The following is a 21,550-nucleotide window of genomic DNA, read 5'->3' as shown; positions in this document are numbered from 1 at the left end:
AAATAAATACAAGAAAAAGGAAAACAGGTCAGGAACGTGACATGTACTTATAGAATTTTAAATAAATATTGTATTTTTAGTCCAACTTTGAGAGCAGAGTATTTGAGGGTATTTGAAATATGTTTTGGGAAACTATGTTTGAAAGGGTTTCAAATTGTTCCCCAGGAGAGTCTTTGAAAGTATTTTTGGTAGACTATTTGGTTTTTACAAATAACCATTCAAATATTAATAGAAAATAAATTGTTTTGGGCTATGTATTTGAAAATACTCAAATACGTATTTTAAATAACTAATACTAAATACACATGTATTTGAACCTAGGTCTGACACTCACACACACACTAGTTGGAACCCCTGTCGCTCACATACTGCCAGGGGCCAGTGGTGGAATTGCCCAGCTAACCCGCCTGTATGTGTGTGTGTGTCCTTGCTAACCTGCAGCGGAATCCATAACTGTCCATCAGAAATCCCCAGAAGCTTTGTGTCGATTACGGTTAAGCTCTCCTCCACTCCCTCGCTCCTTTATTCCCTTGTTCCCTCTCCCTCCCTCCCTTTCTCCCCCTCAGCTTAGTGGAAGGAGTACCAGTAATGGCCCCTCGTTATAGAGAAATCCGTCATGAAACAGGCCCTAATGAACTGATTCCTGTTGGCTACTTTATTTTTTCACTTGTTTTTTCCTCTGGGGAAATTCTCATTGGTGAGATTTTGATTGACAGTTAGCACAGATTCCTGGGGATATTTCTCTCCAGAAATACATGAGTGTTGCTGTGTGTGCGTGAGTGTATATCTGCGTGCATATTTGCTTGTTGTGAATTCCATGACAGAACACCCAGTGTAATGGCAGTATGTAACATCACATCAGGATGCGTGCCTACACAGCACATATGAGATCAGAATTCTTACACTCACAGTGTTTTAATAGTGTAGTTTGTAAAGCTTTATTTGCATATTTTCCAGCATGCCTTTCAAGTGAATGTGAGAGATACCCACCCATGACTGCGTTTGTAAGTGACAGAGACATGGTTGTTGCATTCAATACTTTCTATTCCTGAAGCCTTTACCAAGTGACTGCTGCCTAAGTGAATGTGTTTGAATTAAAAGTAAACCTTTATGACTATACAGTATATTTTGAAAGTATTCAGACCCCTTCACCTTTCCCACATTTTGTTACATTATAGCCTTCTTCTAAAATGTATTAAAATGTTTTCCTCATCAATTTACACACAATACCCCATAATGAGAAAGCATAAACAGGATTTTAGACATTTCTGAAAATGTATTCCCAATAAAATCAGAATCACCTTATTTACATAGGTATTCAGACCCTTTGCTATGAGACTCTAAAGTGAGCTCAGGTGCAACCTGTTTCCATTGATCATCCTTGAGATGTTTCTAAAACTTGATTGGAGTCCACCTGGGGTAAATTCAATTGATTGGGCATGATATGGAAAGGCACACACCTGTCTATGTAAAGTTCCATAGTTGGCAGTGCATGTCAGAGCAAAAACCAAGCCATGAGGTTGAAGGAATTGTCCGTAGAGTTGCACTTCTTCCCTCATATGGGTCTCAGTCACCTGGGGTCCAGAGAGGGGAGAAGTCAAACTTGTCTATCACATGTCCCTGGTGCTATGCAGAATATCAGATATAGAATAGGACAGGAGGGAACATTGTCTTCATATGTGAATGTGTCTTTACCTATTTTAAACCATGTGAAGGGATGGCGTGATTAATGGGGAACCAATTACTTGTGTCCACAATGTTTGTGTGCCAGTCAATCCCTCCTTTGGCCTTGGGGAAGGTAAGGCCTGACACAAGACGTGTGGGGTAGTGTCTGGAACAATTGTAGGTAATCTCTGATTTACAATTGTACGTCATCCTATACCTAGTGTATGACCCAGAGACTCAGTGTCCTCAGGACTTTACATTTGATTTATGCCATAGAATGAGTTGGTGTTTCTGTACTGTGAAGTACAAGGGATGAGATCAGAGCCTTGTGTTAGGGGCCACACTTTGTACAATACGAACATTCTTCATAACAAATGCTATCTGGCTGGGGGCTACTCCTTTCTCATATATCAAGTCTCACCTTGTGACCCATTCCATGCATCTGTTGTTTGTCATGTAGACCAAGATGGTGTATCTTTGATATAAAATATATGTTTTGTTGTTTGTATCAGAGCTGCTCGCCACAACACTTCGGAGTGTTGAGTCGACCAGCCTCAATATTGTGGAAGCAATTGCTCTATGCTCCCTTATTAATAAGGTTTGAATAAAGGAATATCCTGATTGGTGATTGACCTTGTCTCTCCTCATTATTGATTAGAATTTCCACGACAATATACAATCCATGTCTCAATTGTCTCAATTCTTCTTTAACCTGTCTCATCCCCATCATCTACTCTGATTGAAGTGGATTTAACAAGTGACATCAATATGAGATCATAACTTTCACCTGGATTCACCTGGTCAGTCTATGTCATGGAAGGAACTGTTCTTAACCTGTCTAGGATCAGCGTGCCGCTAGTGGCACACACCCCCCCCCCCCCCACTGAAAAACCAGTGCCGCGAAATTCAAAAAAAATATTTTTTTAAAATATTTAACTTTCACACATTAAAGTCCAATACAGCTAATGAAAGACACAGATCTTGTGAATCCAGTCAACATGTCCGATTTTTAAAATGTTTTACAGGGAAGACACAATATGTAAAGATGTACATCTATTACCTAAAAACACATTAGCATAATCCACCATCTTTTATTTGTCCACCAACACCAGTAGCCATCACCAATTCGGCTAAACTAAGATATTTATAGCCCCTAACCAACAAAAAAACTCATTAGATGACAGTCTGATAACATATTTATGGTATGGGATAGGTTTTGTTAGAAAAAAGTGCATATTTCAGGTAGATGGCATAGGTTACAATTGCACCCACCGTCACAAATGGAATAGAAAAACTACATAGAGCAACGTGTTTACCTACTTACTAATCATCAAACATTTCGTAAAAATACACAGCATACACGAATCGAAAGACACAGATCCTGTGAATACAGACAATATTTCAGATTTTCTAAGTGTCTTACAGCGAAAACACAATAAATCGTTATATTAGCATAGCACATAGCACATAGCAGCCCAGCATTGATTCTAGCCAAAGTGAGCGATAAAAGTCAACATCGCCAAAAGATATTAATCTTTTCACTAACCTTCTCAGAATTCTTCCGATGACACTCCTGTAACATCACATTACAACATGCATATACAGTTTGATCGAAAATGTTTATATTTAGCCACCAAAATCATGGTTAGACAATGTGAAATGTAGCTCAGCTGGTCAGAAAATGTCCTTGCGCCACTTAGACAGTGATCTACTCTTATACATAAATACTCATAAACGTGACTAAAAAATATAGCGTGGACAGGGATTGATAGACAATTTAATTCTTAATACAATTGCGGAATTACATTTTTTAATTTATCCTTACTTTTCAATACAGTTTGCGCCAAGCGAAGCTACGTCAAAAAACATGGCGTCCTAAGCCACTAACATTTTTCGACAGAAACACGATTTATCATAATAAAAATGTCCTACTTCGAGCTGTTCTTCCATCAGTATCTTGGGCAAAGGATCCTTTCTTGGGAGTAATCGTCTTTTGGTGGAAAGCTGTCCTCTTGCCATGTGGAAATGCCAACTGTGTTCGGGATGAACTGAAAAGCGTGCCCAGCTATTCACATCGTTTCAAAAATAAATGTCCCAAAATCGCACTAAACGGATATAAATTGCTATAAAACGCTTTAAATTAACTACCTTATGATGTTTTTAACTCCTATAACGAGTGAAAAGATGACCGGAGAAATATAACAGGCTAAACTAACGCTTGGAACAGGAGCGGGTCGGTGTCCAGCACGCGCGTTACGCACCAAGGAAAGACTTGCTAGCTACAGGGTTTTTTAATTTATAGGGCCTGTGAACGCGCAATCGACCCCATTGGAATCGTCATCACGTAAAGGCATCCAGGGGAAGACGTAAGAAGTGTCCGTATAGTCATAGCAATAACAGTGCCCTTTTAACTGACTTCAGAACATTGGCCAACATTTCTGAAATCTGACTCCATGTCAGGGAAATTGCTGTAGAATGGGCTCTGTTCCACTTAGAGACAAAATTTCAACTCCTATAGAAACTATAGACTGTTTTCTATCCAATAATAATAATAATATGCATATTGTACGATCAAGGATTTTGTGGGAAGCCGTTTCAAAAATTACCCGATTAGCATAAATAGTCTAAACAGCGCCCCCATCCCCAACAGGTTAATGTTTTGTATTCTCTGTACATTTCATAATGACTTTAGTTATGGCCTAGTTATCCTCAACATTGTGGTCTGAAACTCTTGGCTCATGGGCCATATCAGACCTCCAAGTCACAATAAGATGGTTTGTGAAGTGATTAGTAATTCCTATCGGAATCCAGCCATAGTAAGGATATCCAACAATTTGAATATTTTATCACCCACAACCTGTATTCAAAATGACTGCTATTGTGAAGGACTTGACAAAAAAGACTACATAAACCATCTAAATTGTAACAACCATCTCAGTAACAGGTGCAATTACAGATTGGATTAGTTTAGTTCAAATAATCAATCAATGTTTATGCAGAAACACAGATATTAAAATACATTTCTAAAAATCAACCTGCAACAAAGCATTCTGGGAAAATGTGAACAAGGCCCCTTCCATGTCTTTTTTACTCAGGGTTAATGGAAATGAACTCAACACAGTTGACTAACAACACCACACAGTGTTGATTCAGAAGTGATTCATTTAACACTTCATTTATTCACCACATGTGGTGTCAATTGCAATCGCACTGGTGTTAAAGCTGCAATATGTAACTTTTTAGGCGACCTGACCAAATTCACATAGAAATGTGAGTTATAGATATAGTATCCTTGCTGTGGCGGAACACTCGCAACATGGACTGCTTATAATGGAATAATACACCTCAGCAGCACTCATTTCTGACAGCTTTACAATTATCCTTTCTTTCCATAACAGGCCTGACCACTAAACCCTGGTTATTATGGGCTATTTAAGCCACATGGTAATCTAGATAAAGACCGTTGGAGCCCTGCTCTGCCAGCATGGATATCAAGACCCTTTATCCTCATCAGAGGTTCTTAGCCTCTACAGAGGACCCTTGAGAGCAGCTCATCAGCACAGTGTGTGTGTGTGTGTGTGTGTGTGTGTGTGTGTGTGTGTGTGTGTGTGTGTGTGTGTGTGTGTGTGTGTGTGTGTGTGTGTGTGTGTGTGTGTATGCTTGCTCCTTTTGAGCAGAATGTCTTCCCCAGTGATTACAAACCAGTCCAGCCGCAGGGCATCACAAGTCACTCTACACAACCGAGATTACACCATTGTGTAAAAAATGTTGGGGAAGGTCAGTGTTTTCACGATAGGCACAGAGCAATTATCAAAACACATTGAAAACAGCATGGCACCATCAATCTTTTAGGAAATGGCACATAAAGATCCAAATGTCACCGGAGTTGCTGTGCAGATATGATATTTTCCACCCAGCATGGCCTGAATCTGAATATGAGTCTTCTAATGCAGCCCAAGCTGTGTCGTTCTGTCCACTCTGCAATTGGAACAGTATAATCCTATGTTGTATTCTTCTTTCAATACTCAGAGCACAGATAGACATTTGCCTCATCCTGGGGCGGGGCCAGGGCCTCTGCAGACCTTTAGAAGGTTCACTCTTCATTTTGGCAGAGGGCACTGGGGTTGTGGGCTGGGTCTGGCTGTAACATGCTCTTGAGCCCTTTTTCTCTCTCTTCACTATGACTATGATAGAGGGTGTTTGCTAATGGAGTGTGCCCTGCCAGTGTGTGTGTGTGTGTGCATCCCTGCCTGTGAGTTTGTTTGTGTGTGTGTGTGCGTACTAATGTTCGTGTGTGACATTGCAGGGAGTTTGGCCGCTGGAAGGTGAACAGCCTGGCTCTAGAGAGACAGGATAACAATGGTCTGGCTCTGCCTCTGGACCCCGAGTTCCTTCAGACCATAAGGCACCTGGGCAGACGGCCCAGCCTCAGCTCTATCACAGACAGCATCATCAGGAAGTACGGAACACACTTCCTACTCTCAGCCACCCTGGGGGGTAAGAATAATAAACCTTTTATTTATTGGTGTAATGATTGGAAGGCCTATTTCTTTCCACTCAATCTGTATGCTGCTGATTCTCAGCTTCAGAAACACATTCTCTCTGTGCTGTAAAGGTGTTGTGTTGGATGTGGACTATTCCCGGCCCAGTTCTCAGTGCATATTCTGCGCCTTTCTGTGCCCTTGTTTGTGTTTAGGGGAGGAGTCGTTAATGATCTTTGTGGACAAGCGGAGGTTGAGTAGGACAGTAGAGGCAAGCGAGGCCAACGGTACGGCCGTAACTCTGGAGGCACTCCACCAGCTGGCTGCATCCTACTTCATCGACAGGGAAGGCACCTTGCGCAAGCTGCACCACATCCAAATAGCATCCACAGCCATCAAGGTAACCATACAATGGTTAGAATAAACCTAGCAGTGTTGCTGTATAGTTCCATCTGTGATTTGTGTCTGTTGGCGCCAGGATGAACGTTTCCTAAACAGCAGGATGTGTGTTTGATTTAAATATCATCAATCCATTTTGTCTTTCATTCACAGAGCCCTCTAGCTGGGATCATCATTATTTCTGAAAAATGAGTCTGATCCTTTGCACAGCAGGACGTTTGGCAGTTTCCATGTGAGCCTGTGATATACACTGCTCAAAAAAATAAAGTGAACACTAAAATTACACATCCTAGATCTGAATGAATGAAATATTCTTATTAAATACTTTTTTCTTTACATAGTTGAATGTGCTGACAACAAAATCACACAAAAATTATCAATGGAAATCAAATTTATCAACCCATGGAGGTCTGGATTTGGAGTCACACTCAAAATTAAAGTGTAAAACCACACTACAGGCTGATCCAACTTTGATGTAATGTCCTTAAAACAAGTCTAAATGAGGCTCAGTAGTGTGTGTGGCCTCCACGTGCCTGTATGACCTCCCTACAACGCCTGGGCATGCTCCGGATGAGGTGGCGGTCTCCTGAGGGATCTCCTCCCAGACCTGGACTAAAGCATCCGCCAACTCCTGGACAGTATGTGGTGCAACGTGGCGTTGGTGGATGGAGCGAGACATGATGTCCCAGATGTGCTCAATTGGATTCAGGTCTGGGGAACGGGCGGGCCATTCCATAGCATCAATGCCTTCCTCTTGCAGGAACTGCTGACACACTCCAGCCACATGAGGTTTAGCATTGTCTTACATTAGGAGGAACCCAGGGCCAACCGCACCAGCATATGGTCTCACAAGGGGTCTGAGGATCTCACCTCGGTACCTAATGGCAGTCAGGCTACCTCTGGCGAGCACATGGAGGGCTGTGCGGCCCCCCAAAGAAATGCCACCCCACACCATGACTGACCCACTGCCAAACCGGTCATGCTGGAGGATGTTGCAGGCAGCAGAACGTTCTCCACGGCGTCTCCAGACTCTGTCACGTCTGTCACATGTGCTCAGTGTGAACCTGCTTTCATCTGTGAAGAGCACAGGGTGCCAGTGGCGAATATGCCAATCTTGGTGTTCTCTGGCGAATGCCAACGTCCTGCACGGTGTTGGGCTGTAAGCACAACAACCACCTGTGGACGTCGGGCCCTCATACCACCCTCATGGAGTCTGTTTCTGACCGTTTGAGCAGACACATGCACATTTGTGGCCTGCTGGAGGTCATTTTGCAGGGCTCTGGCAGTGCTCCTCCTGCTCCTCCTTGCACAAAAGCGGAGGTAGCGGTCCTGCTGCTGGGTGGTTGCCCTCCTACGGCTTCCTCCACGTCTCCTGATGTACTGGCCTGTCTCCTGGTAGCGCCTCCATGCTCTGGACACTACGCTGACAGACACAGCAAACCTTCTTGCCACAGCTCGCATTGATGTGCCATCCTGGATGAGCTGCACTACCTGAGCAACTTGTCTGGGTTGTAAACTCCATCTCATGCTACCACTAGAGTGAAAGCACCGCCAGCATTCAAAAGTGACCAAAACATCAGCCAGGAAGCATAGGAACTGAGAGGTGGTCTGTGGTCACCACCCGCAGAACCACTCCTTTATTTGGGGTGTCTTGCTAATTGCCTATAATTTCCACCTGTTGTCTATTCCATTTGCACAACAGTATGTGACATTTATTGTCAATCAGTGTTGCTTCCTAAGTGGACAGTTTGATTTCACAGAAGTGTGATTGACTTGGAGTTACATTGTGTTATGGCTGCAGTCCCGATATCGGGACTGATATGACAACAGCCAGTCCAAGTGCAGGGCGCCAAAAAAAAAAAAAAGAAATCTCATAATTAAAATTCCTCCGACATTCATGTGTCTTAAATTATTTTAAAGGTAATCTTGTTGTTAATCCCACCAAAGTGTCCGATTTCAAATAGGCTTTTCAGCGAAAGCACTTTAAACGATTATGTTAGGTCACCACAAAACCAAAAATAATCACAGCCATTTTCCCAGCTAAAGATAGCTTCACAAAAACCAGAATAGAGATAAAATGAATCACTAACCTTCGATTATTTTCACCAGATGACACTCATACTTAATGTTAATGGAATTAATGTTACACAATACATGCATGTTTTGTTTGATTAAATTCATATTTATATAAAAAAATCTGAGTTTACATTGAGGCTACAAGATTCACTAAATGCAAAAACATCAAGTGACTTTGCATAGCACATCGTTTCAACATGAATACTCATCATAAATATAGATGATAATACAAGTTATACACATTGAATTATAGATATACCTCTCCTTAATGCAACCGCTGTGTCAGATTTAAAAAAAACTTTACGGAAAAATAATTGCACGCTATAATCTGAGACGGCACTCAATAGTAGCATACCACAGCTGCAAAGATGGCGTCACTCTAAACAATAAAATACATGATAAATATTCTATTAGCTTTGATGATGATCAGAAAGCACACCAGGAATCCCAGGTCCACAATAAATGTTTGTTTTGTTCGAAAAAAATCCGTTATTTATGTCCAAATACCTTCTTTTGTTAGCGCGTCTGGTTTAAATATCCAAACGCTAATTCTGGTCAGCGTTATATCGGACAAAAACGTCAAAATGTGATATTACCGGTCGAAGAAACATTTCAAACTAATTACAGAATCAATCATTAGGATGTTTTTAACATGTAGCTTCAATAAAGTACCAACCGGAGTATTCCTTCTTGTCTGCGTGAGCAATGGAACGTCAGTGCCTTGCATGAAGAAAGGCATGATCAGGGCATGGCTGCTTGATGGACACCTGACTGATTCTGCTCTCATTCTCTCCCACAACATCATAGAAGTCTCATTGGAATTTTTATTGATTGCTGACATCTAGTGGAACCCATAGACAGTGCAACATCAGTCATAACTCAATTGGATTTCTTAAGGGACTCTGGTGAATACAGACAAGCTCAGATTTCTGACTTCCTGTTTTGATTTCAACTCAGGGTTTTGCCTGCCAATATGAGTTCTGTTAATCTCACAGACATAATTCAAACAGTTTTAGAAACTTTAGAGTCTTTTCTATCCAATACTAATAATAATATGCAAATAATAGGAACTATGACTGAGGAGCAGGCGGTTTGAAATGGGCACCTTTCATCCAAGCTACTCAATACTTCCCCTTCAGCCATAAGAAGTTAACCCTTTATTTTTTTGAGCAGTGTATTTACATGTACCTATGACATTGACAGGATTATCAATGAGGAATTTCCCTTGCACAGGCACCTTGTATTAGAGCGGTGTTTCCCAAATGGTAGTTTTGGACGAGCTGGTGAGCCATCCCAGCTAATTTAAGTTTCTTTAAGTCATTGTATAAAACTACACTGCTGGACTGTTTTGCTCATAATGAGGCTTTGGGAACCACTGTGACGGTCGTTCCTAACAGAATTACACAGCTGAGTGTTGATTCTTAACATTATCTGAGATTAATTAAAAACTCACTTGCTGTTTGTAAGCGTCCTTCCATTTATCATTGACTCATCCCAGTGCTATCCCAACATGGGCAACCACAGATGGATAAGACATAGTCATTCAATTGAATTGGCAAAAGGACATATCATGGCTGCGTTGGAAGTGTCCTCATGGTGTGTTGCTAAAATCCTCTGATTAAGATGAATGGAGCAGAAGTCCTCGGAGTTGCATTTGTTGGGAGGCAGTTTCAGGTGACTGATGTGAAATATTCACAGCATCAGCAGGCTTTAAATCCGGCCATGGATTTCTACCTCACTAAGATGAATACGGATGGCAAGACAAAAGCGTCTCAGAGAGAGCACCGGACAATGGCTTTTAAAGATTTTCAAGAGGAGAAAACGCTGTAGCTACTGTATTTCATTTTTTGAAGTTTTATTGCACCTTTATTTAACCAGGTAGGCCAGTTGAGAACAAGTTCTCATTTATAACTGCGACCTGGCCAAGATAAAGCAAAGCAGTGCGACAAAAACAACAACACAGAGTTCCACATGGGATTAACAAATGTGCAGTCAATAACACAATAGGAAAGTCTATGTACAGTGTGTGCAAACGTAGTAAGATTAGGGGGGTAAGGCAATAAATAGGCCATAGAGCCGAAATAATTACAATTTAGCATTAACACTGGAGTGATAGATGTGCAGATGGTGACGTGCAAGTAGAGATGCTGGGGTGCAAAAGAACAACAACAAAAAATAACAATATGGGGATGAGGTAGTTGGGTGTGCTATTTACAGATGGGCTGTGTATAGGTACAATGACCGGTAAGCTGCTCTGACAGCTGATGCTTAAAGTTAGAGAGGGAGATATGTCTCCAACTTCAGTGACAATTCGTTCCAGTCAAGTAGAGAACTGGCAGTAGAGAACTGGAAGGAAAGGCGGCCAAATGGTGTGTTGGCTTTGGGGTTGACCAGTGAAATATGCCTGCTGGAGCGCGTGCTACGTGTGGGTGTTGCTATGGTGACCAGTGAGCTGAGATAAGGCGGGGCTTTACATAGATGACCTGGAGCCAGTGGGTTTGGCGACGAATATGTAGTGAGGGCCAGCCAACAAGAGCATACAGGTTGCAGTGGTGGGTAGTATATGGGGCTTTGGTGACTAAACAGATGGCACTGTGATAGACTACATCCAATTTGCTGAGTAGAGTTTTGGAGGCTGTTTTGTAAATGACATCGCCGAAGTCAAGGATCGGTAGAATAGTCAGTTTTATGAGGGTACGTTTGGCAGAATGAGTGAAGGAGGCTTTGTTGCGAAATAGGAAGCCGATTCTAGATTTAATTTTGGATTGGAGATGCCTAATGTGAGTCTGGAAGTAGAGTTTACAGTCTAACCAGACACCTAGGTATGTGTAGTTGTCCACATATGCTAAGTCAGAACCGTCCAGAGTAGAGTTCGACCGATTAATCGGAATGGCTGATTAATTAGGGCCGATTTCAAGTTTTCATAACGATCGGAAATTGGTAATTTTGGACGCCGATTTTGCCAATATTTTTTTTTTTTTTTTTTTTACATCTTTATTTAACTAGGCAAGTCAGTTAAGAACACATTCTTATTTTCAATGACGGCCTAGGAACGGTGGGTTAACTGCCTTGTTCAGGGGCAGAATTACAGATTTTTACCTTGTCAGCTCAGGGATTCAATCTTGCAACCTTACGGTTAACTAGTCCAACGCTCCAACCACCTGCCTCACGAGGAGCCCGCCTGTTATGCAAATGAAGTAAGAAGCCAAGGTAAGTTGCTAGCTAGCATTAACTTCTCTGCGCTACGGATCCCTTTTACGGGATAACTTTCCTAAACAACCGCTAGAATTGCAAGGCGCCAAATGCAAAAATATTACAAAAAATATTTATAATCATGCAATCACAAGTGAAATATACCAAACACAGTTTAGCTTGTTGTTAATCCACCTATCGTGTCAGATTTTGAAAATATACTTTACAGCGAAAGAAATCCAAGCTTTTGTGAGTGTAGCAATCAATGCGACAACAGCTAGCCCCAAATTAGCATGGTCACGAAAGTCAGAAAAGCAATAAAATGAATCACTTACCTTAGATAATCTTCGGATGTTTGCACTCACGAGACTCCCAGTTACACAATAAATGTTTTTTTTGTTTGATAAATATTACTTTTATAACAAAAAACGCCATTTGGGTTGCGCGTTATGTTGAGAAAACTAGAGCCTCGTTCCGGTCCTGAAAGGAAGAACAAAATTCCCAAACGTTTCAGATTAAAAAATATTACAAAAAATAGTTATAATCATGCAATCATAAGTGAAATATACCAAAACACAGCTTAGCTTGTTGGCAGTTAGCCTTATATTAGCTTGGTTAGCATGGTCACAAAAGTCAGAAAAGCAATAAAACGAATCGCTTACCTTAGATAATCTTTGGATGTTTGCACTCACGAGACTCCTAGTTACACAACAAATGTTATTTTTGTTCGATAAATATTACTATTATCACAAAAAAACGCCATTTGGGTTGCACGTTATGTTCAGAAAACCAAAGCCTTGTTCCATTCGACAAATTCCAAAAAGTATCCGTAATGGTCGTAGAAACATGTCAAAAGTTTTTTTATAATCAATCCTCAGGTTGTTTTTAACAAACATAACCGATAATATTTCGAGACAAACAGAAAATGGAGAGCTCCTCTCGCGCGTGCAGGAACTATTCGGAGGACACCTGACTAGTTTTGAAAAATCTCGTTCATTTTTAAAATAAAAGCCTGAAACTATGTCTAAAGCCTGGTCACAGCCTGAGGAAGCCATTGGAAAAGGAATCTGGTTGATACCCCTTTAAATGGAAGAAAGACGGTCCAGGAAACACAGATTAAATTTTTTAAATATCACTTCCGGGTTATATTTTCTCAGGTTTTTGTCTGCAGAATACGTTTTGTTATACTCACAGACAATATTTTGACAGTTTTGGAAACTTTGGAGTGTTTTCTATCCTAATCTGTCAATTATATGCATATTCTACGATCTGGGCAGAGAAAATGTCCGTTTACCTTGGGAGAGATAGTTTAAGAAAAAAAAGATTATGACCCCTAGCGTCAAGAGGTTAACTTCTTATGGCTGCAGCCCGGCGTCGGTACTCTTATGACAACAGCCACTTCAAGTGCAGGGCGCGAAATTCAAAAGATATATTTTTTTAAATATTTAACTTTCACACAAGTCCAATACAGCATATGAAAGGTACACATCTTGTGAATCCAGCCAACATGTCCGATTTTTAAAATGTTTTACAGGGAAGACACAATATGTAAATCTATTAGCGAACCACGTTAGCAAAAGACACCACTTTTTTTACTCCACCAGTTTTTTACTCCATCAGTAGCTATCACAAATTCGACCAAATAAAGATATAAATAGCCACTAACCAAGAAACAACTTCATCAGATGACAGTCTGATAACATATTTATTGTATAGCATATGTTTTGTTAGAAAATTTTGCATATTTCAGGTATAAATCATAGTTTACATTGCAGCTACAATCAGAAATTGCACCGAATGCAGCCATAATAATTACAGGCACCAACGTCAAATACCTAATTACTCATCATTAAACATTTCTGAAAAATACATAGTGTACAGCAAATGAAAGACAGGCATCTTGTGATTCCAGCCAATATTTCCGATTTATTAAGTGTTTTACAGCGGAAAAAAAATGTAGCGTTATATTAGCTTACCACTATAGCCATAAACACTTGGGCGCCGACAACTACGACAGATATATGAAATAGCATCATAAAATGTTTCTTACTTTTGCTGATCTTCCATCAGAATGTTGGACAAGGTGTCCTTTGTCCAGAACAATCGTTGTTTGGATTTAGAACGGCAACTTTCCCTCTTCATTTAGCAAGCGCGCTAGCCTAGTGGCACAAAGCTCTCCATGTCAACAAACGGAAGAGAACATAACACGGCAAAACTCCCGAAAAGAATGTCAATAATATGATGAAACTATATTGAAAAAACATACTTTACGATGATATGGTGACATGTATCAAATAAAATCAAAGCCGGAGATAATAGTCGCCTATAACGGCAGCTAAACAAAAGGCAATCCCACTGTCCACCTCGCGCTCTTCAGAGTACCGAAAATGGGGGACACGTCATTCCAAGATGATGTGTTCCATCTCAGACCAAGATAATCACCTCATTTCTTCTCTCACAGCCTCTTGACACCCAGGGGAAGGTGTATGACGTGCATGTATACTAATAGGTCTCGTGCCAATTTATAGGCAGGAAGAAGAACAGAGCATCGATTTCAGACTTTCCACTTCCTGGTCAGGAAATGTGCTGCAGAATGAGTTCTGTTTCACTCAGAGAAATAATTCAAACGGTTTTAGAAAGTGTTTTCTATCCAATAGTAATAATAATATGCATATTATACGAGCAAGAATTGAGTACGAGGCCGTTTGAAATGGGCACTTTTTATCTGGCTACTCAATACTGCCCCCTGCAGCCCAAACAGGTTAAAATCAATACACAGAAGTATATATTTTTAACCCTGAATATTTAGCTAAAAGAAATCCAGGTTAGCAGGCAATATTAACCAGGTGAAATTGTGTCGACCATGACCTAAGGCTCGTATTTCTGTGTGTTATTATGTTACAATTAAGTCTGATTTGATAGAGCAGTCTGACTGAGCGATGGTAGGCACCACTTTTGTGCGTTTTGCCAGCAGCTCTTCGCAATGCTTCAAGCATTGCGCTGTTTATGACTTCAAGCCTATCAACTCCCGATATTAGGCTGGTGTAACCGATGTGAAATGGCTAGCTAGTTAGCGGGGTGCGCGCTAATAGCGTTTCAAACGTCACTCGCTCTGAGACTTGGAGTAGTTGTTCCCCTTGCTCTGCATGGGTAACGCTGCCTCGAGGGTAGCTGTTGTCGGTTTGAGCCCAGGTAGTGGCGAGGAGAGGGATGGAAGCTATACTGTTACACTGGCAATACTAAAGTGCCTATAAGAACATCCAATAATCAAAGGTATATGAAATACAAATGGTATAGAGAGAAATAGTCCTATAAATCTTATAATAACTACAACCTAAAACTTCTTACCTGGGAATATTGAAGACTCATGTTAAAAGGAATCACCAGGTTACATATGTTCTCATGTTCTGAGCAAGAAACTTGAACGTTAGCTTTCTTACATGGCACATATTGCACTTTTACTTTCTTCTCCAACACTTTGTTTTTGCATTATTTGAATCAAATTTAACATGTTTTATTATTTTTTTTGAGGCTAACTTGATTTTATTGATGTATTTTATTAAGTTCAAATAAGTGTTCATTCAGTATTGTTGTAATTGTCATTATTACCAAAAAAAAAACTTTTTAAATCGGCCGATTAATCGGTATCGGCTTTTTTTGGTCCTCCAATAATCGGTATCGGCGTTGAAAAATCATAATCGGTCGACCTCTAGTCCAGAGTAGTGATGCTAGTCGGGCGGGTGGTTGCGGGCAGCAATCGGTTGAAGAGCATGCATTTAGTTTTACTAGCATTTAAAAGCAGTTGGAGGCAATGGAAGGAGTGTTGTATGGCATTGAAGCTCGTTTGTAGGTTTGTTAACACAGTGTCCAAAGAAGGGTATACAGAATGGTGTCGTCTGCGTAGAAGTGGATCAGAGAATCACCAGCAGCAAGAGCAACATCATTCATATATACAGAGAAAAGAGTCAGCCCAAGAATTGAACCCTGTGGCACCCCCATAGAGACTGCCAGAGGTCCGGACAACAGGCCCTCCGATTTGACACACTGAACTCTATCTGAGAAGTTGTTGGTGAACCAGGTGAGGCAGTTATTTGATTAACTAAGGCTATTGAGTCTGCCGATAAGAATGCGGTGATTGACAGAGTTGAAAGCCCTGGCCAGGTCGATGAAGACGGCTGCACAGTACTGTCTTTTATCGATGGCGGTTATGATATCGTTTAGGACCTTGAGCGTGGCTGAGTTGCACACATGACCAGCTCGGAAACCAGATTGCATAGTGGAGAAGGTACGGTGGGATTCGAAATGGTCGGTGATCTGTTTGTTAACTTAGCTTTCTAAGATTTTAGAAAGGTAGGGCAGGATGGATAGAGGTCTATAACAGTTTGGGTCTAGAGTGTCTCCCCTTTGAACAGGGGGATGACCGCGGCAGCTTTCCAATCTTTGGGGATCTCAGATGATACGAAAGAGAGGTTGAACAGGCTAGTATTTCTTTTTAAATATATATGTATTTTTAAAAAAAATATATTAAAAAATATATATATACTTGGACCCTCTAATAGGTATTGCAATGGTTAATTTTAGAAGGAGAGGGTCCAGATTGTCTAGCCCAGCTGATTTGTAGGGATACAGATTTTGCAGCTCTTTCAGAAAATCAGCTGTCTGGATTTGAGTGAAGGATAACCGGGGGGGGGGGAGCTTGGGCAAGTTTCTGTGGGGGGAGCTGTTGGCCAGGGTAGGGGTAGCCAGGTGGAAAGCATGGCCAGCCGTAAGAAAAATGCTTTCTGAAATTATCGTAGATTTATCGGTGGTGCCAGTGTTTCCTTGCCTCAGTGCAGTGGGCAGCTGGGAGGAGGTGCTCTTATTCTCCAGTATCCCAAAACTTTTTGGAAGTGTAACACACCAGGTAAAAAATAAAGGGAATGGGAAAATAAAATAGATGAAGAGAGGAGGGGAAGTGGTATCTCTACAATTACGCATGAGAGATGAATCATCGGTTCCATTTCAATAATTTCTTCGAGAGCTCACCCCATTTGTCAGACATTTTGGGTATGAGTTAATGTGTCTCACGCTGTCCGTAATAAATGGTGCTTTAACCTACCAGTGAGCATGGAACACTAACAGGAAACACTAAAAGCACCAGGTGGACATAAATCAGGTGGTTTAAGTTTGATTTACAACTCTGGTCAAATTCTACTGAGGTTTATTACAATTAGCCTGAAAAACAACTAGCCATCGCTGTGAGAAAGGACAGAGGAGTGTTTTTCACCCAATCTTCTGGTCTGCTAGGATGTCGTGTTCAGTCATTCATGTCCTGTTATGGTTCATTTGTAGGAGAATTAACAGAATTTGTTAGGCTGAGCTTTGGAACGCAAGATACATCTAGTGAGAAATGACAGTAGCAGCAGTTCAAGATGTAGAACGGATTTGATGGGAAAACTGTAGCTATTTGAATATGTAAATGATAGAATAACACTAGTTTGCCAAGATAGTCAGAACACATCATCAAATACATAAAGGTATTATGATCATCAGACAAATTACTGTCATCACTGAATGATGGAACAACATCATTTACTTTAAGATTTATTTTACTTTAAGATTTTGCTTGTTGGCTAGACTAGCCCAGACCAGGGATGGGCAACTACAGTCCTCGGGGACAGATTGTAACTTCCTCCCATCCCTAGCAAACACAGCTGATTAAACTAATTGCATTCTAAACTGAAGATCATGATTAGTTGATTATTGGTGTCAGGTGTGTAAGCTAGTGCTGGGACAAAAGTGACACCAATCAGGACTCCGGGGACTGGAGTTGTCCACACCTGGCCTAGACCATACTTAGCAGCAGATGGCAAAGAGATGGTCTGATTAGCCCGTCTGTATTTGTTAAGGCTTGTGATTCAATTTCAGATTGAACCGTATAGAGCCAAGGGGTTCAAATGGGTTTATGCTGATCAAACTTACTCGTTTTTCCTTTTTTTCACTTTACTTTTTCAAAAATTTAATTTCACAGACATATAAAGAACCATCTGAAGATATGTTACTGACTGATTTTTGACAAAAATGTCACATAGAACCTTATAGTATCAAGGTCTCGATGTCCTCCCCCTCAAGAAAAAGGTACCCTTGGATGCAAAAACAAGATTAACTTTGTTATTTTCTATCAAGGTCATAGAATCTTGGAACTTTACAAATTTAGATAAAGGTATGAGCTGTAGCCAGCTTCGCTTACCGTTAAACCTTTCTGGGTCGTCAGTCAACCTTCTCAATCGCAAGCTGTGAGTAAACTTGAACTTTAACCAGCTCAGTTTACTCTCTGCAACGTTGTCTGGTCAGAGCACCTTAATCATTAACCTGTCTAGGATCAGCGTGGCGCTAGCGGCACCCCCCCCCCCCCCCACTGAAAAACCAGTGCCGCGAAATTCAAAAAAAATATTTTTTTAAAATATTTAACTTTCACACATTAAAGTCCAATACAGCTAATGAAAGACACAGATCTTATGAATCCAGTCAACATTTCCGATTTTTAAAATGTTTTACAGGGAAGACACAATATGTAAAGATGTACATCTATTACCTAAAAACACATTAGCATAATCCACCATCTTTTATTTGTCCACCAACACCAGTAGCCATCACCAATTCGGCTAAACTAAGATATTTATAGCCCCTAACCAACAAAAAAACTCATTAGATGACAGTCTGATAACATATTTATGGTATGGGATAGGTTTTGTTAGAAAAAAGTGCATATTTCAGGTATATGGCATAGTTTACAATTGCACCCACCATCACAAATGGACTAGAATAATTACAATGAGCAACGTGTTTACCTAACTACTAATCATCAAACATTTCGTAAAAATACACAGCATACACGAATCGAAAGACACAGATCCTGTGAATACAGACAATATTTCAGATTTTCTAAGTGTCTTACAGCGAAAACACAATAAATCGTTATATTAGCTTAGCACATAGCAATTAGCAGCCCAGCATTGATTCTAGCCAAAGTGAGCGATAAAAGTCAACATCGCCAAAAGATATTAATTTTTTCACTAACCTTCTCAGAATTCTTCCGATGACACTCCTGTAACATCACATTACAACATGCATATACAGTTTGATCGAAAATGTTTATATTTAGCCACCAAAATCATGGTTAGACAATGTGAAATGTAGCTCAGCTGGTCACAAAATGTCCTTGCGCCACTTAGACAGTGATCTACTCTTATACATAAATACTCATAAACGTGACTAAAAAATATAGGGTGGACAGGGATTGATAGACAATTTAATTCTTAATACAATTGCGTTATTACATTTTTTAATTTATCCTTACTTTTCAATACAGTTTGCGCCAAGCGAAGCTACGTCAAAAAACATGGCGTCCTAAGCCACTAAAATGTTTCGACAGAAACACGATTTATCATAATAAAAATGTCCTACCTTGAGCTGTTCTTCCATCAGTATCTTGGGCAAAGGATCCTTTCTTGGGAGAAATCGTCTTTTGGTGGAAAGCTGTCCTCTTGCCATGTGGAAATGTCAACTGCGTTCGGGATGAACTGAAAAGCGTGCCCAACTTTTCACATCGTTGCAAAAATAAATGTCCCAAAATCGCACTAAACGGATATAAATTGCTATAAAACGCTTTAAATTAACTAATTTGTGATGTTTGTAACTCCTATAACGAGTGAAAAGATGACCGGAGAAATATAACAGGCTAAACTAACGCTTGGAACAGGAGAGGGTCGGTGTCTTCCACGCGCGTTACGCAGCTCCCAAAGAATGACTAGCTTCAGAGTTTTTTCATTTGTAGGGCCTGTGAACGCGCAATCGAGCCCGTTGGAATCGTCATCACGTAAAGGCATCCAGGGGAAGACGTAAGAAGTGTCCGTATAGTCATAGCAACGACAGTGCCCTTTTAACTGAGTTCAGAAAAGTGCCCAACATTTCTCAAATCTGACTCCATGTCAGGGAAATTGCTGTAGAATGGGCTCTGTTCCACTTAGAGACAAAATTTCAACTCCTATAGAAACTATAGACTGTTTTCTATCCAATAATAATAATAATATGCATATTGTACGATCAAGGATTTTGTGGGAAGCCGTTTAAAAAATTAGCCACATTAGCATAAATAGTCTAAACAGCGCCCCCATCCCCAACAGGTTAAACTCTGAGAGAAGGGAAGAGCATCGCTCCATTAATGTTACTAGTAAAGTTCATAAAAAATAGCTAGCAATGCTAATGTTAGCTAACAAAAATTTGGTGGTACCCTCAATCTTGGTTAGCTGGCTAAATTTTTACTGCATGTAAAGTCAATCTGGCGACATCACAATCATGACAAAATGTTTTCCTACTTATTATTTGCCTTTTTAAATGTTATCATGTTTCAAAGCCAAATCCAAGTTGCTTTGAAGTAGGCTAGCCATAGCTTGTTAAGGTAGCTAGCTCACGTCAGCTACGCTAGCGATGATAGTGTAAGCCAGGAAAACAGTGGTTTTAAAACATCTGGCCGGAATCCTCAAAGAATGTCTCAACAATCATAAACACATCTAGGATGTAAATGGGGATATGCAGCATTGACTAAGGCTATGCCCCAGTGAATAAAAACAGGCCGATTCTTTGGCGCTGTGAAAGAAGCAATTTCCAAAGAATCGCCGTTCCTTATGAAACATTACTGGCATTCCATATTTTTCTAAACAGGTTGGAGTACAGGCCTCTTAATACCCATTGTTATTCAAATACATGACATCTCTGGTTCTTTTACTGGCATTTTATGCTGCTTTTGTGGAACTATCCATTGGTTGAATTAACCTGTCTAGGATCAGCGTGGCGCTAGCGGCCCCCCCCCCCCCCCCCCCCACTGAAAAACCAGTGCCGCGAAATTCAAAAAAAATATTTTTTTAAAATATTTAACTTTCACACATTAAAGTCCAATACAGCTAATGAAAGACACAGATCTTGTGAATCCAGTCAACATTTCCGATTTTTAAAATGTTTTACAGGGAAGACACAATATGTAAAGATGTACATCTATTACCTAAAAACACATTAGCATAATCCACCATCTTTTATTTGTCCACCAACACCAGTAGCCATCACCAATTCGGCTAAACTAAGATATTTATAGCCCCTAACCAACAAAAAAACTCATTAGATGACAGTCTGATAACATATTTATGGTATGGGATAGGTTTTGTTAGAAAAAAGTGCATATTTCAGGTAGATGGCATAGTTTACAATTGCACCCACCGTCACAAATGGACTAGAATAATTACAATGAGCAACGTGTTTACCTAACTACTAATCATCAAACATTTCGTAAAAATACACAGCATACACGAATCGAAAGACACAGATCCTGTGAATACAGACAATATTTCAGATTTTCTAAGTGTCTTACAGCGAAAACACAATAAATCGTTATATTAGCTTAGCACATAGCAATTAGCAGCCCAGCATTGATTCTAGCCAAAGTGAGCGATAAAAGTCAACATCGCCAAAAGATATGAATTTTTTCACTAACCTTCTCAGAATTCTTCCGATGACACTCCTGTAACATCACATTACAACATGCATATACAGTTTGATCGAAAATGTTTATATTTAGCCACCAAAATCATGGTTAGACAATGTGAAATGTAGACAAGCTGGTAAAGAAAAAGTCCTTGCGCCACTTAGACAGTGATCTACTCTTATACATAAATACTCATAAACGTGACTAAAAAGTATAGGGT

General features: G+C 40.3%; 1 protein-coding gene across 3 annotated transcripts in view; it reads left to right on the top strand.

The window, feature by feature from the left end:
- The window catches only part of LOC129855424 (BMP/retinoic acid-inducible neural-specific protein 3-like), a 110,863-nt gene that overhangs the window by 49,284 nt on the left and 40,029 nt on the right, over positions 1-21,550 (top strand). For all 3 annotated transcript variants that reach the window (XM_055923076.1, XM_055923075.1, XM_055923077.1), the window contains 2 exons: positions 5,972-6,162; positions 6,362-6,546. In XM_055923076.1, coding sequence (XP_055779051.1) covers positions 5,972-6,162; positions 6,362-6,546 — 376 coding nt within the window. The remainder of the gene's footprint in view (positions 1-5,971; positions 6,163-6,361; positions 6,547-21,550) is intronic.

Source organism: Salvelinus fontinalis, chromosome 5, assembly GCF_029448725.1.
Source record: "Salvelinus fontinalis isolate EN_2023a chromosome 5, ASM2944872v1, whole genome shotgun sequence".
NCBI classification, from domain to species: domain Eukaryota; kingdom Metazoa; phylum Chordata; class Actinopteri; order Salmoniformes; family Salmonidae; genus Salvelinus; species Salvelinus fontinalis.
The sequence above is the reverse complement of the archived record's forward strand: the minus strand, read 5'-3'. Positions and strand labels throughout refer to the sequence as shown.